General features: G+C 44.6%; 1 protein-coding gene across 1 annotated transcript in view; it reads right to left on the bottom strand.

The window, feature by feature from the left end:
- Positions 1–26,964, bottom strand: part of LOC132587555 (NAD(P) transhydrogenase, mitochondrial-like) — a 108,238-nt gene that overhangs the window by 64,416 nt on the left and 16,858 nt on the right. Inside the window, exons 3-8 of the mRNA XM_060259844.1 lie at positions 22,751–22,980; positions 17,455–17,672; positions 10,637–10,724; positions 7,746–7,834; positions 3,903–4,090; positions 1,272–1,405 (exon numbers count right to left, since the gene is read on the bottom strand). Coding sequence (XP_060115827.1) covers positions 1,272–1,405; positions 3,903–4,090; positions 7,746–7,834; positions 10,637–10,724; positions 17,455–17,672; positions 22,751–22,980 — 947 coding nt within the window. The remainder of the gene's footprint in view (positions 1–1,271; positions 1,406–3,902; positions 4,091–7,745; positions 7,835–10,636; positions 10,725–17,454; positions 17,673–22,750; positions 22,981–26,964) is intronic.

Genomic DNA, 26,964 nt, shown 5'->3' with positions numbered 1-26,964 from the left:
TTAAAGAGACAAATGTCTTCTCCAAGTCAGCCAACAGGGTGGTGGGGGCTTTGAGAACGACACAATATGTGTGAAAGTGCCAAGTGTGGCTCCTGAGCCACACTTTGGCCACTCCTGTCCTAGAGTTTCACCATTAATGACACCCCCTTCTTTTCTTCCTCTCTTTAAAGTAGCATGTGGGTGGGGACTGAGAGTGGAGGTGGGAGACTGGAGAGTGGAGGTCCACTGCCACCAGGCAAATGGCCAGCCTACCATCATCATTTCGTACCACCATCATCATCTTCTCAAAAAGCAGCAGGGGATGAGGAAAGGAAAGGTGTGTGGATCTGACATTGCAGAGACACTAGGAAGAAATTTAAGGTATTTCAGTGTGATGAAAAATGAGAACTTGGCATTCTAGGCTGGATGAGAGTCATGGGTGGAAGAGCAGCAGATGGCTGAGGTATAAAGGTCAAGGCTTTGTAAAAACACTACCGTATTTGTGAAGGAAGAGCTGGGGGAACCACAGCTAACTGATAACAGGAGTGGAACTAGCGTGAGCAGGTAAACTAATGTTGGGATTGATCAAGAATAACTGAATTTGAGAACTCTGTGATCTAGCTGGAAAGCAACTATTTCAGCATGATGTAACAGTTTGAACACATTTCATAAATTAGCATTTTAATTCAAATTAATGTAATGTTTGTTCTCAAAATTAATTATATATTTTATTTGTACTGCCATTTTTTTCTTTACATTGCTATTGATTGCTCAGCGTTCAGTGTTATGTATTTCTATTGTACAATCTGTACAGTTTTGTATTTCTTGAGTCACAGATTACTAACATCATAACAACTGCTATTCATCCCAGAAAAATTTAATTTAATCTCTGAAATGAAAAAATTCTAGGTGGGAGACCACTTGTGTACTTCAAGGATGATGATCTGGACATGGCTTTTATTTGCAGAAAAAGCCCAGCAGGAACATATTTGCATCTTAGGCCACACCCCCTGACATCACCATTGTTTCACACAGGACTTTTTTGTAGAAGCAGCCCAGCAGGAACTCATTTGCATATTAGGCCACACCCCTGACACCACCATTGTTTCACACAGGGCTTTTTGGTAGAAAAAAGCCCAGCAGGAACTAATCTGCATATTAGGCCACACCCCGTCACCAAGGAACTGCATTCCTACTCAAAAGCCCTGGGATCTGGACATCTTGTACAAAAGAGAAGGATAACACACTTTATTCTGGAGTATCAAAATTACTACGGAACTCTTTGTACAAACCTTGTGAATGTGAAGTTCTCCAGGATGAGTGGTTTCCACATTGCCACCAGCCTCAGCAGCAAGATCTACGATCACTGAGCCATCCTTCATGGACTCCACCATATCTTTGGTTATCAGGATGGGAGCCTTTTTCCCTGTAGTACAATGCAGAAGAAGAGAAACCAACTACTGGATTTCTCGTCCCCTCACCAGCTTTATTTAACACATACTATTTTACAAAGCCCAAGAAGATGTAACAAAAACACAAGATTTGAGATTAATGATAACAGGGAAATAGTGATGTGTCGTGCTTCACCTCACCAACCATTTTTTTAAAAGTACTTTCCATTTGTGACATTACAGCCTCCCTTTAAATAATAAGAAATTGTTTTCAGGTATGACAAGGTACTCTCACCTGGATAGTCCAGCCTAGCCTGCTCTTATCAGATACTGGAAGCTAAGAAAGGTCACTATTTAGATGGAAGCCCACCAAGGAAGTCCAGGGCTGTTATGCAGAGGCAGGCAAGGGCAAACCACCTCTGAACATCTCTTGCCTTGAAAACTGTATAGGGTCACCAGTAAGTCCACTGAAACCTGACAGCACTTTACTCACACATACAACAAGGTACTTCAAGGGAATAGCAATTAACAACCCAAAACTTCTTCAGGTTGTGCATGGATCCTTCCCTGCCAGACTGATTCTCCCATTCATGATAATCACTACTTTACCTCCACCTGCAAATTGGCATGGAAGGCTATAGCCTTACTTGGGAATATGAAGCCCTACCAGTAGTTTAAAAGAAAAAAGAAAAAGGTTGGCTGTGATCCTGATGCAGAATGTGATGCAGAATTCTGATCAATGACTGAATGGGTTTCTGGTCTGACATAAGCAGGCCTGGGTAAGATCATACAGAACCCCATGATGACTCTGATTCCCAATCTGGATAGGCTGCGGAGCTGTCGGTCGAGGGTGCTTCTCTTTGTAGCAGTCTATCAATAAACATAATCTTTGTATTAACCTCGACTCGTCATTGAATCCGCCTGCTTGACAGAATGATTTCATTTGCTGCAAATCCTGACCGATTTCGCACTAGGCTTGTTCCAGGTGAAGAGCTCTTTCGCTCAAGGTGCTTCTCTCAGTTTTCGCACAAGCTGCCCTGGAGCTGCGAGTTGGTGCGCCGCTTTTCTGCAGCAAGCAAGATGTTCTTACAAGTGGTTCTGCTTGCCATGGAAAAGTGGAGGGCCAACCCACAGCTCCAGGGCAACTTGTGCAAAGACTGAGAGAAGCACCAGGGGCAAAAGAAGAAGAATTGCAGATTTATTCCCCGCCCTTCTCTCTGAATCAGAGACTCAGAGCGGCTTACAATCTCCAATACCTTCTCCCCCCACAACAGACACCCTATGAGGTGGGTGGGGCTGAGAGGGCTCCCACAGCAGCTGCCCTTTCAAGGACGACCTCTGCCAGAGCTATGGCTGACCCAAGGCCATTCCAGCAGCTGCAAGTGGAGGAGTGGGGAATCAAACCCAATTCTCCCAGATAAGAGTCCGCACACTTAACCACTACACCAAACTGGCTCTCTACAAAAGGGCTCTCCACCCAGAACAAACCCTAGTGCGAAATTGGTCCCTGTCTTTATATTTGGTGGAGGCGGAGAGCTTGGTGGCCAGAAAGAGGAACAATGCAACTGAACGCTTGATGCACTATACCAGGGGTGGCCAAACAGCAGCTTGTGGCTCTTTCACACATATTGTGCGGCTCTTGCAGCTACCACTGCCCCATTGGCCGACGTGGAGAAGGCAGTCCTCTCTTTAAATCACTTATCCCAGCCAAGCTTGCCGGCAGCTTGGAGGATGCATTTAAAGTTAATTTCTTTCCATCTCTCCCTCCCCAATCTATTCTCCTTCCTTCCTTCTGGCTCTCAAACATCTGATGTTCATGTCTTGTGGCTCTCAAACCATCTGACATTCATTCTATGTGGCTCTTACATTAAGCAAGTTTGGCCAGCCCTGCACTACACAAATAGCGTTGACTATTCTGGGAATGGAGCAGGTGTCACTGGGGATGTGTGGGGTGAGTTATTTGTGGGGGGAGATATTTGTGAATTCCCTGCATTGTGCAGGGAGTTGGACTAGATGACCCTGGAGATCCCTTCCAGCTCTATGATTCTAAGCTGCAGCTGAGAGAACCCTGCTGTCTCTTCGACACCTTTTTGGCTTGCTTGCTGAAGTTCTTTTTCTTGTACTTTGTGCAAGACTCCAGAGAAGGAGAGGTGGTGGTCCAAGACCTTCTTGCTGCTCCCCTCTACAAAGTCTGGCACAAAACGAAGCCTTGGCACCTCTCCCCAGTGTGTTCTGCATCTTGTCTCTCTGAACTGGGCGTTGGAGGATGCTGCATATGAATCCCTTTTCTTATGTTTCTCCAAATCCAATGCGAAGTGAGAGACAGAGAACAACCCTCTCTGCTGGGTGCTAAAGAACTTGGCGAAGAGGAAGGTTCTTGCTGTGCTCTGCAGACGAAAGAGCCTCCCACCCCAAGATCCCCATTGTTCGCAGATAATTTGGGAGCGGGGGCAGTTTCTATTAACATGGGAATGCTAATTGGCATTGTATTATTCTAAGAGTGCCTGCAATTCTTATAAAGTTGTACGATACCTGGAATAAGGGCAGTGCTAATAACAATATCCACCTCTTTACACTGTTTGGCAAATAATGCCATTTCTGCATCAATAAACTCCTTGGACATCTCCTTTGCGTATCCCCCGACGCCTTCTCCTCCTTCAGCAATGTCAACTTCTAAAGGTTCTGCACCGAGGGATTTAAACTGTTCCAAAGCTGGGGGCCTGCAAGCAGAAAGACAGACAAAACTGGACATTTTCCAGGTTGTAGATAGTTGATGACACGAACAATACACACTTTGTAATAAATTACAGAAGGGTAGCTGTGTCAGTCTCTTGCAGCAAAATGCAACAAGGAATCCAGGCTAATGGATTCATTATGCCATAAATTTGGAGGGCTTCTGCCCTCTGGACTTTCATCCAGTGCTAGGGATGCCAGCTTCCAGGTGGGACCTGGAGATCCCCCAGAAATACAGCCCATCTCCGGACTATACAGATTAGTTCCTCTGGAGAAAATGGCTGCTTTGGAGGGTGGACCTTATGGCACTGGACCCCACTGAGGTCCTCCTCAGGCTCCATCCCAATATCTCCAGATCTGACAACGGTACCCCTCCATTCTCCACTGATGGCCAGGGAATATCTGGCAACCCTATCAAGTTCATGAGGTCCCTAAGTCAGGAAAAGTTTGTGTAAGAATAAATCTGATTGTCCAGAATGTGTTTCAAGAGCCCCTTTTGTTTTTGCATTTTGAAAGGTAGTACATTTAATTTTAATATGTTCATCTGAAATAGAGATTCCCCAGAACTCCAGCTCATCTCCAGACTACAGGGATCAGTTCCCAAGGAGAAAATGGATGTTTTGAAGGGTGGACTTTGTGGGATTGTACCCTACTGAGGTGCCTGTCCTCCCAGGCTCCGTCCCCAAATCTCCTCAACTTTCTCAACTGGGATTTGGCGACCCTGCCCACATACCCCCTTGTCCACCAACAATCTGAAAGATGATGACTCTAAGCTGAAAGGATGTAAAAATATTTCATTGCATTTTTTGTTAAAGTTCTAGGGCAAACAACCTTCAACCGGAGAAAGGAACAAACTCTTTAGAGATTCAAGAAGAGGCATAAAAACAACAAGAGGAAAGACAAGGAGAAAGACAGACATATAAAATAATCGAGATAAGGAGACATCAGGAAATCAGGTTATGAGTCCAAAGTAGCTGTGCAATTTTTTTGTGTGTTTATGGTTAAATATAATTCTTTATAGGTTGTGGATAACAGTAAATGTCTTTGAAGGGGGTGTTTATGGAGAAAAGTTCATATTTAGTCCAGATGGAAATGTAATTTGAACTTTTGCAAAAAAACTGGTAATATCGTGAATGGTTTTGAGAAACAAGAATGGCTATCCTTTTCCTGACCAAAGTTCTTTGCTTTTAATAACAGCACGACAACCAGAAACCAACAGGTGAAACTTTTCTGATACAGAGATGCAATGAAGGAGACAAGGGAACAATATCGCTCTTTGTTTCTGCCAGTGATGCAACTGTCAAAGACAATGTAGAAGCACCAGTCTATTTTTTTAAAATGCAACTCCTCCAGGACTCTGAAGACGCTTCAAAACATAATTGTACTATTGTCAGGAACACATTACCTCAAGTGAAAATAACCTTTCATGTATGAGACAATGCCATAGCAGGGAACACAGAACTGGAAAGCAAGAGGAAAGTCATTCTCTCTCCCCTGCTCCCATCACATGCCAGCAGGAGTCGTTTTGTAGAAAAATAGATGGTGGAGCTCATTGGCATTACTTATTAGCATATGCTGCCCCCCCCCCAACAGCCAAGAACAACCTGATGCAAGAAAGGAGAGCCCTGGGTGGGCAAGGCCTGCTTGGGCCTTGCTCACTTGGGGGTCTCTTTGGCCACTCCCACACACAGTCAAAAGGCCAGCAAGCCACCTGCCCCTCAAAACCACATGAGAAGTGGAGAAAGGGTGGTGCGGGCTTCTCCAGGGGTTAATGAGGGCTGCTAGGGCTGTGGCAAAGCTCCTGGTGGCTGGCTGGCTGTCCGCACTCCTAATCCAGGGATTGTTATGCAGCTGCACCTACTATTCAATGGACAAGGAAGGTGGGGAGGAGGAAGGGTTCAGGAGCTGTGCTCCTGTGAGCTCCTGCTGAATTCAAGACATCCTAGCAAAGGAAGGAAGGGCCTGGCTCTTGCCATCAGGAAAGGGGTTGAGCAGCTGCAGAGAGCTGGCTTCCTTTCTCCCTGCCAGAAGGAACTCTCTGGTCCAGTGGCTTTTAGGACCTAAGCACATGTTACATAATTTCCAGGTCCATCCCAACTACTGTATAACCAGGCCTGGGCTGGGAGTTCCATGTTCAAACTGATGAGGTAATAATAATTATTATTGTATGGCGTTGTATGTAGAACAGTCAGGAGATCCTTCCTGGGGGCTGTTTTGGGTTAGAAAAACAGTACAGGGGGTGCATCAATGTAAGTGGAACTGAGTTAGGAAAAGAAGATGGGGGAATAATTCAGGGACATTATTTATTTATTTATTTATTTATTACTTTCAATTTATATCCCGCCCTCTCCGCAAGCGGACTCAGGGCAGCTTACATCATAAAATTCAATCAATCCAATAAAACATATAAAACCATAATTTACTTATATCAATTTTAAAACCATTCTATAGCGCTGTTTCAGTACAGTATAGGTGGTATTGAATTCTCGACTGTGATCGCCAGCATTCTATAAGATGTCTGGTGGCAGCCCTTTTTCAGTCAAACAGCAAAGGCCTGTTTAAACAGTTCGGTCTTACAGGCCCTGCGGAACGCAGACAAATCCCGCAGGGCCCTTATGGCTTCTGGAAGGGTGTTCCAAAGTTCTGGTGCTGCCACCGAAAAAGCCCTGGATCTCGTCACACACAGCCTGGCTTCTTTTGGGCCAGGGGCAGACAACAGATTTTTTGTCCCTGATCGCAGTGCTCTCTTGGGGATATATGGGGAAAGGCGGTCCCGTAGATAGGCAGGTCCCTGACCATAGAGGGCTTTAAAGGTTAGTACCAACACCTTGAAGCGAACTCGGAACACAACAGGCAACCAGTGCAGCTCCCTCAGCACTGGCTGAATGTGCTCCCATCGCGGCAGCCCCATTAACAGCGGTGCCGCAGCATTCTGCATGGAAACATAGACCGATTTCCCACTAGCCTTATGCAGCTCTCACGCTTCTCTTCTCTGCGGGGGTTCCATTGGATTTCACACTATCTGCCCTGGGGCTGCAAATAGCTTTGCCTTTTTCGCACAGCAAACAGAAACCTCTAAAATCCAGTTTCTGTTTGCCACGCAAAAAAAGGCGAATCTAGTTGCAGCCCTAGGGTAGATAGTGTGAAATCTGATGGAAGCCCCGCAGAGAGGAGGAGCGTGAGAGCGGCGTAAGGCTAGTGGGAAATCAGTCAAAGTGTAGGAGCGTGAGAGCAGCGTAAGGCTAGTGGGAAATCAGTCAAAGTGTGAGCACAGCTACAGGAAGCCACCTGGCAAAGACAAAACATTCAGAAGTGACAAGCAGCTTTGTTGACAAATGCTTTTCCATGTTACTCCTGCCTCTGAATTAATCTCTGTCGTGCTTGTAAACATGGTGTTAGCAGTGGGATCGAAACCGGGGAAGCATAAACACCCTCTCCTCTCACACCAAATCAAGCCCCATGTACTTGCAAACTGAGTTCCCAGTGGGGAACTTCGAAGTGTGCATCTGACTGATGGCCTTGTTGTGGACACAGACTTAGACCCCAGACTGGAAACTTCAACCATTAGTTTTCATGGGTTTAGACACAGGGTGGGCCGCAAATGGATGTGGGCTCAGTTTGTACCACAAAAAATTACCATACCTGGTGTCAAATCCTCGGACAATGGCTCCCATCGATTTGGCTGCTCCAGCTGCAGCCAAGCCTGCTACGCCACCTCCAATGACCAAAATCTAGAAAGAAAGAATGAATGAATGACAGGAGTACCACTATGTAAGAGCCCAATTCACCACACTGAGGAATGTGGAATTCATTGCCACAGGATGCTGTGGTAGTTGTAGGGTTGCCAGCATCCAAGTGGGGTCTCGAGATCTCCCACTTTTACAACTGATCCCCAGCTGGCAGAGATCAGCTCCCTTGGAGAAAATGGCGGCTTTGAAGGGTATGCTGCGGCCCCTCCCCTCCCCAAACCCCACCCTCTCCCAGATCCACCCCCCAAATCTCCAGGTATTTTCCAACACAGACCTGGCAACCCTAGATGGTCACCACTCGCCTCAATGGTTTTAAAAGAGATTAGACAAACTCTGGTGTTTGGAACAGTAGCCATGATGGCTAAATAGAAACTTGTGGGTTCAGAGGCAGTGTGCTAGTTGCCAGGGCCAACAACAAGGGAAAGACAGCCTCTGTACCCTGCTTGTAGTCCTTCTAGTAGCATTGGCTTGGTCTTTTTGGGGAAAAGAGGATGCTGGCTTTGAAAGTAGGCTTGCCAATCCCCAGGTCCCGGGGGGGTTCTTCCGCTTTCCCAGGCTCCTTCCCTCTCCCAGTCAGCTGGCCGGCGGGGGTGGGGGAGCCCCACCCCACAGCCCCCATGTGCCTTTCTACCTCCGGAAGCTTCCTACTCCGCTTGATGGAAAGGCTTCCTCTTGGGATGGTTGGTTTGAGTTACTTTGAAGAAGTTGGAAGTTCAGCAGCTGGTGAATAGAGATGCCAATCCCTCGCTTCAGAGTTGTCAGAAATGGGGTCGGGGGGGGGAGGGAAATGTCTGCTGGACACTTCATTATTCTGTATGTGGAGATTGATTCTCATAGGGTATAATGGGGAATTGATCTGGGGGTATCTGAGGCTCTGGAGGGGTTGTTTTTTGAGACAGAGTCACCAAATTTTCAGCATAGCATCTGAGCTCTCCACATTTCAAAATGATTGGATCAGGGGGTTCAGTTCTATGAGCCCCAAAAGAAGGTGCCTCTATCCTTCATTATTTCTAAAGTAGGGAAGGAATTTAAAAGATGTGCAGTCCCTTTAAATGTGATGGCCAGAACTCCCTTTGGAGTTCAATTGTGATTGTCATAACTTTGCTTATGGCTCCACCTCCCATGTCTCCTGGCTCCACCCACAAAGTCTCCTGGCTCCACCCCCAAAGTCCCCAAATATTTCTTGAATTGGACTTGGCAACCCTATTTGAAGGGCCTTTGATAGGATCCATCAGGGCTCTTCTCAAGTCAGGTGCAGCAAGAGTGCAGGGTCTCCCATACATTTACTGATAAATGTAAGGCCGTTTTCCCACTTACCTTACCCCGGAGCGACGTCCCTCTTCACCGCGCTGCGTCTGTGCGGATTTCGCACAAACTGCTGCACAGCACCAGGAAGAGCCGCGTAGTCCCGAGGCTTTTGCGTCGCAAATGTAAACTGCTTTTTGGCATTCAGGCCTGGGCTGGGAGTTCCATGTTCAAATTGATGAGGTAATAATTATTATTATTGTATGGCATTGTATGTAGAACAGCCAGGAGATCCTTCTTATAAATGTAGGTGAAGGAATTTTAGCAGAATAGCAGAAAAGCTGCCTCTCCCAATGCTTTTTCTGTTACTGATTACTGCCAGTAAGATGTGGTGGCTAGAATTTTGGACTATCTGGGACACCCAGTTACAATGGAAGTGGCATGTATTTTAATTTGGCAGAATGTTAGCTTTTGAACAAACAAGTAGTCCTTCTGCTTCCAGTAGGTTTTTTTTTTCTTTTTTTGCCGATAGATGCTGGATTCTTTTTTATTTAATTGTTTTGAATGAGTAAGATGCTAGAAAGTCAAGTTTCAGTAAAGCAGATGAACAGACTTTCTCAGGAGATGGTGGGCTCTTCTTCTTTGGAGGTTTTAAAACAGAGGCTAGATAGCCATCTGACAGCAATGCTGATGCTGTGAACTTAGGCAGTTCACGAGAAGGAGGGCAGGAAGGGTGCATCAGCGCTTAGTTCTCGTGGCCCTTTCTTATGTGCCCAGGGAAATGCTGATCACTACTTTGGGGTCAGGAAGTAATCTTTCTCCAAGCCAGTTTGGCCAGGAATCCTGAAAGGCTTTTTTGCCACCTGTTTCAGTCCTGGTCCTGACTTGGTGGAATGCTCCATCAGAAGACACCAGGGGTCCTGCGAGATCTTTGACAGTTTTGCAGGGTCTGTAAGGCAGAGATGTTTTGCCAAGCTTTTGTGTAAGGACAGTGACTGTTGCCATGCTGGGGTCCCCATGCCCTCGATGTAATGTTCAGAAACCTGTTCAACAGCACTTTAATAAGACACCATTGGGGTTTAATTTGTTTTAGTCTAAATGGTTTTATTGGTATATATGTATGCATTTTTATTCTGTGGTAGATAGCCAAGAGCCCAGAGCAGCTGGGATGGGATGATTCATTGAGCTTAATAAATCATCATCATCATCATCATCATCAGGGCATGGAAGAGGGGTCATTGTGGGCTGGGGGGAAGGTATTTGTGAATTCCCTGCATTGTTCAGGGTTGGGCTAGATGACCCTGGAAGTCTCTTCTAGGATTCTAATATTCTAAATGCTCAGAAAGAGCTGGAATTGGGGGCCTGCACGGATTCCATCTTGGTAGCACAACAGCAGTATGAACTGCCATATAGGTAACATTTTGTAAACATATTAACATTTGTAAATTAGCAAAACTAGTTCAGCACAGAGGGAAATGATACAAGTTTCAACAGTCGCTTAAACATTCACTCCTAGGAAAACCATGGTATGATATATACCTTTGCTGGAGGAACCTTTCCAGCTGCAGTAATTTGCCCAGTGAAAAATCTTCCAAAATGATTGGCTGCTAGGAGAACAGCTTTGTACCTAGAGGAAGAGGGGGTGGGGAGACAGAAAGCCGAAAGGTACATATTGGCTCATCATCCTGTAGCAGGAATAAATTGCTACAAACATATGGAAAGACATCAAAGGAGAATTAATAGGCAAACCAAGAAAACAAACAACAGCTATATTGCAACTCCAGCAACTAAACTGGCTAAATGAACAAATACATTCAGCTGTCATAACAATTTATATCAATGTTTACAACATGCTTTCAAGTGCCTAATAGAAGATTATTGAGGGTGTGATGTGGGGAGGCAGACAGACCAAGGGTGTGGCTTAAGGTAGAGAATGAAATGTTTATTGCAGCCCTGTTAACCTTGACTGATTTTAAGAATGGGGGTCAGCCCAAGGTGAAAGTCTTCCTTCTGTTATTGTTGCTGTTTGACACCATGGATCTGTTAAACCAGTCCCCACTGGTTACACCGGTAAAAGCTAATAAGAATATCCTATCTTCATTCCATGCCTGAAGAAGAAGGTTGAACAAATAATAACAAAATCAGGAATGGTGGCAACAACCACTCCCAATGCACCTATAGAAAGTGTGCATTTCTCCCTGTCATATCACCGCCTCTCGTTAGTCACACAATCAAAGCACCAATCACTACACAGCATCTAACTCATGGCTAGTGGCAATTTCCACCTTCACTATCAGTACTTCTTAGTCTGACTCACACATTGTATATGAATCCCATCCAAAATTTGGAAATGATATTAGGACAAACAGGCATTGGAGTTAATGTGTTTGATCCCTGAATCTCTTATCATTATAACTCCACTGAAGTTTTTCTGTTCCTACAGGCTGGTTGGTGAAAAGACAGACAAGTGTCTTGTTGTACCTTAAAATCTAACAAGTTTTTATTCTAGCACATGGTTCCATGAACTACAATCTACTTTATCAGATGACTCTGAATATGTTCAATTCCTGTTTTTAATCAGGGACAGGTCATAATATTTGAGATTATTGCTGGATTTATAACAGTCAGCTGGATGACTTCAGTGGTGCCAAGCTAAAGAAGTTTAGCTAGGATGTTCAGCCATTTGGGCTTCACTGACCATGTAGAAATTACTGTTGGGTTTGTGATGATGCTTGGCAAATCCATCTTGGGAAATTCCTGGAGACTGGGGGGACAGTGTATGATTAGAACAGAGAGCTCAGCAGGGACATGATGCCATTCCCAGGCTTCTTTTTCTCCTAAATGCTATGATATACCATAGAGTCTGCTCTCTGAAGTTCCATTTCCTCCAGGGGAACTGATCTCTGTAGCCTGGAGGTCAGCTGTAATTCTGGGACAACTCCAGCCCCCACCTTGAAGATGCTAACTTTATTTGAGATGTACTAAATCATAATTTCTATGATTGTAAGCTAAGTTTAAAGGTAAAGGAGTACCCAGCTTGCTGAGGGAAAAGTGTGGATGATTGGGGAAGGCAATGGCAAACCACCCTGTAAAAAAGTCTGCCATGAAAATGTCGTGATGCAATGTCACCCCAGAGTTGTAAACGACTGGTACTTGCACAGGGGGCTACCTTTACCGAATCTGGGGTGACGTCACATCACGTTTTCACAGCAGACTTTTTATGGGGTGGTTTGCCATTGCCTTCCCCAGTCATCTACACTTCCCCCCCCCCAGCAAGTTGGGTACTCATTTTACCGACCTTGGAAGGATGAAAGGCTGAGTCAACCTGGAACCAACTATCTGAACCCAGCTTCCGCTGGTATCGAACTCAGGTCATGAGCAGAACTTGGACTGTAGTACTGCAGCTTACCACTCTGGGGTTCTTGTTTAGAATCATAGAAATGATTCAGTACTTCATCACAGGAGGGACTGAGTGCCCCTTTCCAGTTCCAGTAATGAGACACAAACATGCAAGAGAGAAAATGGGGAGAGCGGGAAGAACATGAAAATCTTTCTCCTAATTTGATTTGAGGGATTGGGCCAGCCTGATAAATAAAGGCATATCTAAGGCTGATTGGATCGGCTTGGCAGCCCTTATACTGGCTTCCTTCCAGTTCTTTGAACAGAGAACATGAAGTTTAAATTTTATTTTTTTTTAAGTAACATGGGGTTGGGGGGAGGAAGAGGGATACATTCTGGAAAGATGCTAAGGTAATCCACAGCCATGGATGCTACCCAAAGATTCCCAGCAGAAACATTCTTTTGAAAGCCAGTGCAGTGTTTGCCTTATTTTTTCACTTTATGCAGGGTTTACATGATCACTTATTAGCATGGGATTCCCCATTTTATATAGTTGAGGGAAAACTACAGCTTTGCCCACATTAATGCTGTCTACAAAATCCTGTAACTGAAGTAGTGCCACTCCTGGACAGCTGTTGGAAGTACATGGTGACAACTGGAAAACTTTGTAGGGTTCCTGTGATGATGATACCAAGACAATGTTAAGGATACTAAAAAGCACTGTGGATCTCAATCAAGTGCTCTGGCGAGTAGTCAAGTGCCTTCTTCCTGGTACCAGTATGGCAACTTGCAGAGGAAAGTGACCTACTGGACCAATCTCAGTTGCACCTCCATGGCATATATAGTTAGAAGATGCAACTGCAGCTACTAGTCCAGTGGAGGTCATACAACCTTCTGGCCCTATAGAACTCCTGTTTCTGGATCTGGACCAAGTCTCTCTCCCAGCTATTCTCAAAAACTTTACCAAGCTTGAAAGTAGGTCCCACTTCAAAAAGTTTGAGAACCCCTGGGTTGGAGGAAGGCTGGATTGTGAATAGAGTTTGCCTTTGTACAGATAACAAGATGCACTTCAGAAAGAAGTCTGCTGCTAAGGAGAAAAGTTAACATTGGGTGATTTCTGCCACAAATTTCTGTATAATTTTCTAAATATAAAGCATTTGGAAATGTTCCCCATTTGGAACTTTGTTTTCCAATGGTAAACCCCCCTGAGCCTTTCAAATAGGGTGGGGGATTTTAAACAAACAAAGGAGGGAACATAACATGCAAAGCAGCTCCAGTCTCTAGGGTCTGATGATGTAAGGATTCAGGAATCCTTATCGCAGTTACAAGATGACATCTTTTATCTGTAACGCGGCAGAGGCTCCAGAGTGGTTTGACTGTACTCCCTCGTGGACTTCCACAGATTGTTCACAATGATACATAGGGCCCTCTGAACTCCATAATACCTCTGCAAACATACATAGGGCCCTCTGAACTCCATAATACCTCTGCAAACATACATAGGGCCCTCTGAACTCCATAATACCTCTGCAAACCAGAACTAACAAGCCTGCTTGTTTCCACATTATCATTTTTGCCCAGAAGCAAGAGAACTGAGTCAATAGCCTCCAGCCACATCATGGGGACCTGACTCCTTCATTTTGTCTTTACTTTCAGTTAGTCTTTTGCGTGTACAAAGCCGTGCAAGCTCAGAGTCCCAACTCTAGAGAACCTAGGCTTCCCAATCCCCAGGTCCCAGCGGGGGATCCCCTGGTTTTACAGGCTTCCCCCCTCCCCCACAGCCATTATGCACCTTCAGGAACGATTCCCATAGGGAATGATGGGGAATTGATTCGCGGGTGTCAGGGGCTCTGGGAGGGGCTGTTTTTTGAGGTAGAGGCGCCAAATTTTCAGTATAGCATCTAGTGCCTCTCCCCAAAATACCTCCCAAGTTTCAAAAAGATTGGACCAGGGGGTCCAATTCTATGAGCCCCAAAAGAAGGTGCCCCTATCCTTCATTATTTCCTATGGAAGGAAGGCATTCTAAAAGGTGTGCTGTCCCTTTAAATGTGATGGCCAGAACTCCCTTGGAGTTCAATTATGCTTGTCACACCCTTGCTCCTGGCTCCGCCCCCAGTGTCTCCTGGCTCCACCCCCAAAGTCCCCAGATATTTCTTGAATTGGACTTGGCAACCCTAAGAGAACCCTTGGGCACAGCTTCCAAAAAAGACAGGGCACAGAAACATTCTTTCATGCTGATATTATTGGATACAAAGCTAGAATGGTGGCTGGTGAGGCAGGGGCCTCTCTTGGGGCCTTACAAACACCTATTCCTAGTCTTGGTCACAAAGTCATAGCATATTGATTACACCTGCAGCATATCAAAAATTGCCATTATTTTCCCAAACTCCTGTATAAAAATAAGAAGCTGAAGTAACCTTTTTTCCTTTATAGATTTGTGTATAGATTGTGTATGTGTGTGTGTATACACACACACAGGGTATCCATGCATTTGCTGAAGTGGGCTCCAAGCAACACACATTCACGCGCAGGAATAAAAAGTAATTAATTGTTGAAATGCCAAAAACATCTACTTTAAAAAAAATAATAATCAAGAGATTGTTATCCCAGAATAATGTGATCCAGGGCTTTTTGTGTAGGAAAAAGCCCAGCAGGAACTCATTTGCATATTAGGCCACACCCCAACAGCAAGTCAACCGGAACTGCATTCCTGTGTGTTCCTGCTCAAAAAAAGAAGGCCTTATGTGATTCATATAATCAAGGTTACTGCCATCTTGTGAGCTTTCAATTTGAACTTACTCCTGAAAACTAGTGACAACCCCTAGTTATTGTGGAGGCCCTTATCTTGACATCAAACCACCAGAAACAGAGCACTTGTGGAAACAAAGTCTGTTCAACTGATGGTCTCCTATACGTTGATCTGAACTGTCTCTTGAGTAGATGTTTCTCCTTATGTCCAAACTGTTTCTGGCCCAGAGCTCCAAGCAGCTCAATTCAAACCACCTTTACTCAAAATCACTGATTTTAATGGGACATTTCCAAATAAGAATGTGTAAAAGTGAAGCCTCAACATCACACAGACTACATCATGAGCCAAAATGACTTTGGGGCCAGTCATTGCCATTCAGGAATAAACACATTTTGAATCAATCCACATTTGGAAATGATTTCAAAGTTGCATTAAAAAAAAACACACACACACACAACCAAACTGGTTTAAATGCTATACCAATTATGTTCAGAGGCTGCATCTTGAAATAGTTTAGAGTTCATTCTACTTCATATCCATCCAAATCAATTTGGTCAAGATACCAAGCCAGCCTTGCCAATTCTGGCACTTGAATCGTGGGAGCTGCATATCTAGGATGATGTTAATCTCTCTTGCTGAGGTGCTACAGTGATAAAAGAAGCTTCAGCTATCACACAGCCAGCCCAGGTTTCTGTAAACCCCAACTTTCAGCCTGCTTATAGAATTTCATTAAACAAGTCCATCTTCCCATACCCTTTTTGTAGAGTATCTCACACACATCTTTTAGAGTACAAATGACTGTAGGTTGAATGGCCCCATATCTATCTGCTTTACAAGCACCACAACAGTGCAGATCCTTCTCTCTCACTAGATTCAATGTTATGCCATCAGCAATTTTGCACGGTAGATATAACAAGATTGCATATTGAGCTAGATATTGTCACTGCAACTTTGAACGTATTGAGACAATTTCGCACATTTTTGTATTTTTATTTATATGTAGATATAAGTGTCAAATTTTTAAACTCAGTCTTAGCTGATATGATGGATCTTCCAGTTGCTCTAAAAAGTGCATCACCTTTTGAATGATTCCTCACCTGAAGGCAGTGAAGCAGATATGTTTTTACAATCAGCCATAAAGCTACATCAGGAAAAAGTACTGATGTGAACAATGTTATTTTGTAATACCATGTATCAGGGGTGGCCAAGGGTAGCTCTCCAGATGGTTTTTTGCCTACAACTCCCATCAGCCCCAGCCATTGGCCATGCTGGCTGGGGGTGATGGGAGTTGTAGGCAAAAAAAAAAAACATCTAGAGAGCTACTGTTGGCCACCCCTGCCATATATTATACTCTCTTCCTTTTATATTTCTCCTTATTGTGTTGTTACACAACAATAAAGGCTAACTTGACTGGCAAATTACTAGCCTAGTGGTCCCCAGTGGTATCCCCAAACATTTCAGCTAATGCCCACCTGCTTTTTCTGCAAACCACCTGTTTCCCAATGCAAAGAACCAATCCTGGCTTTCCTTCACATTTTTGAAGTACAGGGTAATTCAGAAGAGCCTAGAAGAATTACATCACCACTGCATCTGCAAGGAACATCCATTCAGAAACAGTTACCCCCATCATAGGAGGATGCTTGGCTTGGAGCTTCCTAATTATTTTAGAAGTTTTCCAATGCTTAGGGTGAATGGGCCAATCCCCTTTAGCAGCCATCATTCTTTGACAGCCATTTTGTTGTGGTGCGCATTAACTTTCTCAAAATTCCCAGAGTACCCACAGGTTCAACAAGAACAGACTGGTAGCAAAGTCTATCTCCTCCACTCTAGCAATGCTAAGAAGATGTTTTAGTTCTGAAGTCCTAAAAGATTATACCAAAAGGAAGGCATCTGTATTTAATTTGTTCTTATCATCAATGGCTATTAGCCACAGCTTATTGTTGGAACTCTCTGTCTGGGGCAGTGATGCTCTGTATTCTTGTGCCTGGGGGGAGGCACAGTGGGAGGGCTTCTCGCCCCACTGATGGACCTCCTGATGGCACTTGGGGGTTTTTGGCCACTGTGTGACACAGAGTGTTGGACTGGATGGACATTTGGCCTGATCCAACATGGCTTCTCTTATGTTCTTAATTGACAAATGGGTGGCTTCTCTTAGACTTGTGCTGTTGCAAAATAGAAACCCAGTGAGAAGTACACAGGATTGAGAAGAAACATTTAAACATTTTACCAAAGTAACAATGGTAACAGAGATCGTATTGTGGATTCTCACCCTGCAATGTTGGCCATTGAACTTAAGGCATCATATCCTTGAGCAATGGTGACTCGAGGAACTTGGTCCATTGCCAAGACAGTGGCTTTGCGCTGAGCAAGTTTGTCCAGAAGATCTGGATTCTGGGCTGGATAGATGAAGCTGACCAGCATTGCCTTCTCTTTCAGCAGGGTTGCTTCATGTACTCCCAATGCTTCACTGAAGATCGGAGCTCTGACCTTATTGGAGAAACCAAACACTGCATTTTATTGTGTCACTGAAACAAAAGTCTCTTTTTCCTTGATATTTAGATGTAATCCTTTGCAAAACATCTAGATGAAATCTGGGTAACCTGCAGCTTTAGAGAAAACTATGGCTCAATACAGAGCCAGATATGGCTCTTTAAAAAGAAATTTTTATATTCTTTTAAATTCTATTAAGAAGATGAAGAAGATATTGGATTTATATCCTGCCCTCCACTCTGAAGAGTCTCAGAGCGGCTCACAATCTCCTTTACCTTCCTCCCCCACAACAATCACCCTGTGAGGTGGGTGGGGCTGGAGAGGGCTCTCACAGCAGCTGCCCTTTCAAGGACAACCTCTGCCAGAGCTATGGCTGACCCAAGGCCATTCCAGCAGCTGCAAGTGGAGGAGTGGTGAATCAAACCCGGTTCTCCCAGATAAGAGTCCGCACACTTAACCACTACACCAAACCGGCTCTGGGGAGGATGTGAGAATAACCAGTATGCAAAGGGAAGGAAGGGCAGGCATGATCTTTAAAACATGCATAATGAATAAATTCTTTCTCCCCTGTATGAGGCAGATGCTGATGCTTTAGCTCTTCCTATCCTGGAAAGGATTTCTAAAGATCCAAAAATAAATAGCAGAGGAAAGATTTTTTTTTTCATACCACTCTTAAGCTAGGATTGAATATCCTGAATGGCCTCCATGACCTGGGGGATCTAGGAGAATTCACATGAAATAGTGAGAAGGGGGCAATGTAGTTGATTTCTATAGGGATTCCTCAAATCTTTTACCTTATTGTTCCAAGTTTGGGGAGAATGAATCAATGGGCAGTGAGTGACCATTTACCATTCTATGTTGAATTAGCAGTGCCTTAAAGCATTCCATAGTCCTGTGAGAAGTCATTTCAATTGCTGCTGCAGGATCACAACCATACATGGCACAAGGGTGGTAATGATTCCAAATAAAGGCAGATCTGGGGATACTGTAAGTATTACCTAGAGACGATATTTGCTTCCTTCATCAGAAAGAGGAAGAGAACCAGACTGTCTAGCATTGATCAGCAATTTGAAATCTGACTAATTACAGGGACATTTTTAGGCCATATGAATGGGTATTAGAACACATTCTAAATATTTTGACCTTCAACCTATTGGCTTATGATTCTGTCACGAAAACAGCCTTATTTTTAATAACAAACTTTCAAAACTCTATTAATTTTGCTGAAAAATTCACTCATTTTTTAAAAAGGTGTTTCAGAGTCCCTCCAGGATTAGGGCCCCTGATGCTTAAGCTTCATTAGTTTCTTAGTAGATCCACCCCTGGGCATTAGTCTATCCAAAATAGTGGGGGTCTGGTAGCAGAGTATCTGCTTGGCATGCAGAATGGCCCAGGCTCATTTCCCAGCATCTGCGGTTAAAAGGATAATGTAATAGGCATTGTGGAAGAACTCTGCTGAGACCCTGGACTGGCTCAGTGACTTGTCCTGCAGACCTCTGCCTATGACCCTAGAGAGCCTCTGCTGGTCAGAGTGGACAATTGACCTCAATAGACCAATGTTCTGATTTAGAAGGAAGGCAGCTTCATGTGTTCACGAGAACATATGAAGCCGCCTTATACATGATTTCTACTTTACTGGTGGTGGCAAAGTTGGAACTCTGGGCTCCCACCCAGGGGACACAAGCTAAGCTGTGGAGTTACACAAAATATCCTGTGCTAGATACTCAGATAAATTCATGTCCAATTTGCAGACCTCAAAAGAAAGGGTCATACATCTACACTGAAGAGGAAATAGATTCAGCAAGAACCAGTCAGATGTTTGAGAGCTGCAAGACATGATTTGCTACCAAAAGGAAAGCCAAAGAAGTATGAACTTTAGAATCATGGCTCGATAAACTATGGACACAATCTGTGATGGGAAAGATAATCTAAACCCCTAGTCCTGCGATGATACAAACAGCATCTTTGCAGGGACCTGGCTCCTAACACTGCAAATTTAGCTGAGAATAAGATTATTCCATTTAATGTACACTTCTGGGACTGGATTTATATTTGACTGTATGGTCAGTTATGAACTGGCTTATCGCCCTTAGTAGTAGCAGCATGGTTCTCTTTTCCTTGTTTGTTTTTCTCTGACAATATATGTTTTAAATGAAATGAATAAAAATAAAAATAAAGAAGCTGCCTTATACTGAATCAGACCATTCGTCCATCAAAGCAGAGCTTTTTTCTTACTTAGATCAGCAGCTCTCCAGAGTTTCAGGCAGAGGTCTTTAACATCACCTCCTACCTGATCCTTTTAACTGGAGAGGCCCAGGAGTTGTTCCAGGAATGTACCACTTCATATTGCAAGTGAAGTTATAATGCATCAGGCAAGGGACTAATAGACAGTGTAATTGAACAAAAGAGTGGAAGTGTTTGAATTGGGAAATTATAACAGTTTTTGCACACAGCTCACCTCGCAGTCCCAATCCTGTTCCCTCCGCAGCGTCTGTCGGATTTCCCACCATCTGCGCCGGAGTTACAGGAAGTGCCGCGGCTTTTGCATAGCAAACGTAAACTGGGTTTTGGCGGTTTACGTTTACTATGCAAAAGCTGCGGCACTTCCTGTAACTTCAGCGTAGATGGTGGGAAATCCAACCAGACGCTGCGGAGGGAACAGGATTGTGACTGCGAGGTGAGCTGTGTGCGAAAACGGTTTATGTTTTTTTGAAGAGTAGTTGAGAGTAAATAGCAGAATATGTATATAGTTAGAAGATAGGATAAAGATATGATAAATGGGAGTGGAAAATGGAAATTGAACTGTTAGAACCAATGGATTAGCAAGGAGTGGTGGAAGAAGAAGAAGACTGCAGTTTTATACCCCGCCCTTCTCTCTGAATCAGAGACTCAGAGTGGTTTACAATCTCCTATATCTTCTTCCCCCACAACAGACACCCTGTGAGGTGGGTGCGACTGAGAGGGCTCTCACAGCAGCTGCCCTTTCAAGGACAACCTCTGCAATAGCTATGGCTAACCCAAGGCCATTCCAGCAGTTGTAAGTGGAAGAATGGGGAATCAAACCCAGTTCTCCCAGATAAGAGTCCACACACTTAACCACTACACCAAACTGGCTCTCAGTGGTACTGCATAGTTCTTATTCTGAGTTGGATGAGTCCTCATGAATGAGACCAAAGGTCATTCTAAGTTTTGCATCCCATTTTTCCATAAAGAAGAGGAAGAGACTGGATTTATACCTTGCCTTTCACTTAGAGTCTCAGAGCAGCTTACAATCTGCTTTCCCTTCTCCCCACAACAGCACCCTGTGAGGTAGGTGGTGCTGAGAGAGCTCTCCAAGAACAGCTCTTTAGCAGAACAGCTCTGAGACAGTTATGAGTAAGTACCCAAGGCCATCCCAGCAGTTGCATGTGGAGGAGTGGGGAATCAAACTTGGTTTTCCCGGATAAGAGTCCATGCACTCAACCATTACACCAAGCTGGCTTTCTAAACATCTCTCTAGAAAACCTACAAGTATGGCACAGAGGGCCAAGATCTCCCCCTCATATTGCCCTCTTGTGGCTATTATTCAGAGGTACCCTGCTTTTGAAAGGGAAGTTCTAGTTCAGGGGTGTCAGACTCATTTGTTATGAGAGCTGGGTCTAACATAAATGAGACCTTGTCGGGCCAGGCTGTGTGAAGCAGGCTGCGTGTGTTCCTATTTAAGATTAGGTAGCAGAGATATAAACTTTACAAAGGACACAAACACAAAGTTTTTTTAAAAAAAACCCTTGAAATAAAACATGCTTTAAAAATTAGAACTCATTGGTTTTAAAGGTGCTTTCTTTGTATTTCTCCCATGGGATCCAGGGAGCTGGGTGGAGAAAGCTCTGACTCTTTCCTTCCTTCCCCGGGGGACCAGGAGGGGGAGGAGCCTCAGCCAATAGAAGAGAGACTTGGCTCAGTAGCTCTGCTGTGTGATTGAGAGAGCCTGGCAAAGCAAGCTCTGCCTCCCCCCTTCCTCCCCAAGGGAAGAGCCTCAGCCAATGGAGAAAACAGAGGTTTTGCTCTGTAGCTCCTGTATGATTGAGCAATCCTGGCAAAACAAGCTGTGATGCAGAAGGGAGCAAGAGAGAGGGAGAAGGAAACAGATGACAGCCAGTTGGTTGGGGGCCTGATAGGAGCCCCAGGCTACATGTTTGACACCCCTGTTCTAGTTTATCCATGGCTCCTCACTCTCTTCTTCCATGAAGAAACCATCTGAGATGAGTTGGCTGTTATTATCTCTCTGATACTTAAGTGTTCTGCCATTTTCTTATTGCAACAGAGAATTCCTGTGCAATATTCTATTGCAAATTTCATTTCATTTTATTCCATTTATATCTCGCCCTCCCCACCGAGGCGGCTCAGGGCTGCTCACAACATAAAATTCTAACAATAAGATTAATGAATATTAAAATACATTAAATAGTTTACAGCAGTTAAAACAATAAAACGATCTATCAATGTGCTATCCTACAACCTTCCTTTGGGGTTTTTCAGGTACCGGTCAGTTATATGCCAACCGGAAGAGGACTGTCTTACAGGCCCTACGGAACTGCCCAAGGTCCCGCAGGGCCCTCACCTCTTCCGGTAGCTGGTTCCACCAGCAAGGGGCTGTAATCGAAAAGGCCCTGTCCCTGGTTGACTTCAGACGGGCCTCCTTCGGCTGGGGGATTCTTAGTAGATTTTGAGAACCAGATATAAGCACTCTCTGGAAAACATGTGGGGAGAGACGGTCCCTAAGGTAGGCAGGTCCTAGGCAATATAGGGCTTTAAAGGTAATAACCAGCACCTTGTACCGAACCCAGTATATTATTGGCAGCCAGTGCAGTCCCCGGAGCCCCGGCTGAATGTGCTCCCACCTGGGGAGCCCTAATAACAGCCAGGTGGCGGCATTCTGCACTAGCTGCAACTTCCGGGTTTGGCACAGGGGCAGCCCCATGTAGAGAGCATTACAGTAGTCCAACCTTGAGGTGACCGTTGCATGGATCACTGTTGCCAGATCACCATGCTCCAGGAAAGGGGCCAGCTGCCTTGCCCACCTAAGATGAAGGTACCTTTAAAACAACATCAGATCCAAACACAGCTTTTAGCTCCCCAATTTTGGCTCCAGCCACTTTGTACTGCTCATCAGAGAACTTCGACTCTTCACCAGCTCCATGTTCCACCTGTACATTAAAGCCTTGCTTAATCAAAGTTTGGACTCCGGCCGGGGAAAGAGCAACTCTCTTCTCATTTTTGTATATTTCCTTGGGAACGCCAACCACAAGATCCTTGTAGCGAGTTCCTAAAACAAATGAAAGGAAGCAAAAGAAAGAGTCAAAGAAATAATATTTATCATTTATATAGCATATTGCAAACGTACAGAGTGCTTCACATACATCACCGATCCACACTTAGAGTCCAGAAAGCACTACTGGTCCTGCCAACGGGAAACTGTCTACTTTAGATTCATCCCTAGTTTTCCTTCTCAGTCAGCTTTGTCCCAAATTTCTTATACTTGGCATCTGCTCTCCTGTCTCTCCCCTACAGAGTCCCTTCTGTTGTTGCTTCCCCAACTCTGACTCTTTCATTGTCATGTAATTATGATTTAGAACAGTAGTTATGGTGATTTTTTGTTGTCACCTCTGAATATCACTGAATTTATTCTCAACCCTTTGTTTCTAAGTTCAGAAAGCATGGCAGTCTATCCTCTTTCCCTTAAAGTAGGGATTTTGATGCAATAATTCAGAGCAAGCGGTGTCAGAGATTGTTTAAAAAAACCCAAAATATTGCAGGAGTGCTTATCTTTTAAGCATATTTTGTTGTATTTTTTTTTAAAAAAATCTTTGTGTTTGTGTCCTTTATAAAGTTTATATCTCTGCCACCTGGCATTACATTTTATGTCACACACAGCCTGGCCTGACAAGGTCTAATTTATGTAAACCCTCATAACAAATTAATTCAACACCTCTGCCTTACAGTATGATCTTTTGCTTGACAGACATGCAAATGAAGGTGGGGATTGGTACTGTTGATATCACACGAAGGGTCACTAAAGAAAAGGAAAGTAGTTACTATTCTATGCAGTCACGAAAATTCTCAGGTTAAATGTTTTTTAAGCCTGATTTCTTGTCTAAGTTTCCCTTTCAGATTTCTGACAGCACTTTTCCAATCAAACAAAATAGCTCAGGAGGAGAAAAGGGACAGGCAGTCCATCCTTTGGCTAAATGAGACATTAGACAATGCTTGAAATGGAAGGAATCTGTGGGAATATACTGGAAATTAAACACCTCTCTCTAGTTTTCTTAGAATAATAGTATGGAGAAGCATGAGAGTGAAGTGGTTTTCCCTTCAACTATTCCTACAGAAGAATTATAATTGACCTTTTTCAAATCTATATTAGTAATGAACAGCCAGTTCTATAACTCTTGTGTGTTCCTCTTCATTTGCACCAAGGAATTCCAGTGTCGGAATTCGCGGAGCTATACACACGAGGTAGGGTGTGTGAGTGTTTTGTAAGTGACACAGAAAATGGCAGATGAAACATTTTGCCATCAAAAGATTTTATAGTGCTTAGTTCCACAGCCAACCCACATGGTCACACAAACACATTGGCGAATGCCAGAAGAATAACAAATTAAAGTTTGGTTTATAAAAGGGCTTGGCTGGGATGACTCTTACACAAGTTTTTCATGCTGTTTATTCTGAGAAAGGTGTGGGATAGGCCAAAAGCAATGACGTGTCAACCTCAGCTCCACAGAACTCTTGAGGTGGAAAAACCCCAAACAGACAACTGTGTGAAGAAGATGGCTCCCCGCCACTCCCTTGGCTTGAGCTAACCACAATTATTTGTAACAATAGAAAACAGTCATGATACAGACCAAAAGAAATGGATATCCTTCCATTTAGTTCTTCAGGGAATTTGATCATACAAAGCCAGTACAATTATTATCGGCTTTACTCCTTAACTTGGCATTTTTCAGGGGCCATTTGAAACTTAGATTGATGAGCGAGAATTGGTACCTCAGATTTTTGTGAAATCAGCACTTAAGAAATGTGATGAGTAAGATAAACATGTGTTTGGAAACACACACATACTAGGGATGCCAGCCTCCAGGTGGGATCAGCGGATCCCCAGAATTGCAGGTCATCTCCAGACTACAGGGATTAGTTCCCCTGCAGGAAATGGAGGCTTCAGAGGGTGGACTCTATGGCATTGGACCCCACGGAGGTCCCTGTTCTCCCCAGGCTCCATCCCCAAATCTCTAGGAGTTTCCCAAACTGGCCACCCTACGGTCAAGGGGACCTGGCCACCCTACATCATCAAGACACATTCATCAGATAGTTCCTGACAAATATAATGTGTAGGAAAATCCCTAAGCGTTCATGGTTCACTTAAAGCAGGGGTGTCGAACATGCAGTTTGGGGGGTGAATCAGGCCCCCGGAGGGTTCCTATCAAGCCCCTGAGCAACTTGCTGTCATCTGCTTCCTTCTCCCTCTCTCTTGCTTCCTTCTGCATAACCGCTTGCTTTGCAAAGCTAGCTCAATTGCACAGGATCTACAGAGCAAAGCCTCTATTTTCTCCACAGGCTGAGGCTCCTCCCTTGGGGAGGAAGGTGGGAGGAATAGTTTGCTTTTCCAGGCTCTCTCAATTGCACAGCAGAGTTACTGAATTAAGTCTCTCTTCCTTCTATTGACTGAGGCTCCCCCACCCCCGTCCCCTGGGGAAGGAAGGAAAGAGCTTCCTTTGCCCAGTTCCCTGGATCCCATGGGAGAAATACAAAGAAAGCATCTTTAAGACCAATTAGTGCTAACATTTTAAGCATGTTATATATATAACATATATATATAACATAATAATATTTTAAGTTTATATATATATCTCGGCTTGACTTCGCGAACGAAGATTTAAGAAGGGTGCAGTAGTCCACGTCTGCTGCAGGCTCGCTGGTGGCTGACAAGACCAATGCGGGACAGGCAGGTCTGGCCACAGTGGCTGCAGGGAAAAGTCTGATTTGGGGTTGATGCTGTAGCAGTGCGATTCTTCCTCAATCTCCTTTTGTCCTCAAGACCAGCTATGCGTGCGTTCTCAAAGGAAGAGACAGCCTGGTGGATGGTGTGCCTCCATGCTTTGCAATCTGAGGCTAGGTCAGACCACTGGTGATGGTTGATGCGACAGGTGCCAAGGGATTTCTTCAAGGAGTCCTTGTACCTCTTCTTTGGTGCCCCTCTATTTCGATGGCCGGTGGAAAGTTCGCCATACAGAGCAATCTTGGGAAGGCGGTGGTTTTCCATCCTAGAAATGTGCCCTGCCCAGCGCAGCTGCGTCTTCAACAGCAGTGCCTCGATGCTTGTAACCTCCGCCCTCTTGAGGACTTCAGTGTTGGTCACAAAGTCACTCCAGTGGATGTTGAGGATGGTGCGAAGGCAGCGCTGATGAAAGCGCTCAATGAGTCGCAGGTGATGACGATATAAAACCCACGATTCGGAGCCGTAGATGAGGGTTGTCATCACAACCGCTTTGTAAACATTGATCTTTGTGCCTTTTTTCAGATGCTTGTTGCTCCACACTCTTTTGTGCAGTCGGCCAAATGCACGGTTTGCCTTTGCCAGCCTGTTGTCAATCTCCTTGTCGATCTTGGCATCTGAGGAGATGATGCACCCCAGGTAGCTGAACTGCTGGACTGTCTTCAGAACTGATTCACCCACAGTGATGCAGGGAGGGTGATAATCTTCCTGGGGTGCAGGCTGGTGGAGAACTTCTGTCTTCTTCAGACTAACTTCTAGGCCGAATAGCTTGGCAGCCTCGGCAAAGCAGGACGTCATATGCTGCAGAGCTGATACCGAGTGGGAGACGAGTGCAGCATCATCAGCAAACAGTAGCTCTTGGATAAGTTTTTCCATTGTCTTGGAGTGAGCCTTTAGTCGCCTCAGGTTGAACAGGCTGCCATCGGTGCGATAGCGGATGTAGACACCATCGTCATCATCTAGATCTACTGCGGCTCTTTGAAGCATCATGCTAAAGAAGATCGTAAAGAGAGTTGGCGCGAGAACGCAGCCTTGCTTTACACCTGTGCCTATTGGGAAGGGCTCCGAGAGGTCATTGCAGTGTCTGACTTGGCCTCGCTGGTTTTCATGTAGCTGGATGATCATGCTGAGGAACCTTGGGGGACATCCTAAACGTTCCAAGATTTGCCACAGGCCTTTCCTGCTAACGGTATCGAAAGCTTTGGTAAGGTCGACAAAAGTCACATGTAGATCCTTGTTCTGTTCCCTGCATTTCTCTTG

Source organism: Heteronotia binoei, chromosome 19 (assembly GCF_032191835.1).
Source record: "Heteronotia binoei isolate CCM8104 ecotype False Entrance Well chromosome 19, APGP_CSIRO_Hbin_v1, whole genome shotgun sequence".
Classification (NCBI taxonomy): Eukaryota; Metazoa; Chordata; class Lepidosauria; order Squamata; family Gekkonidae; genus Heteronotia; species Heteronotia binoei.
The sequence above is the reverse complement of the archived record's forward strand: the minus strand, read 5'-3'. Positions and strand labels throughout refer to the sequence as shown.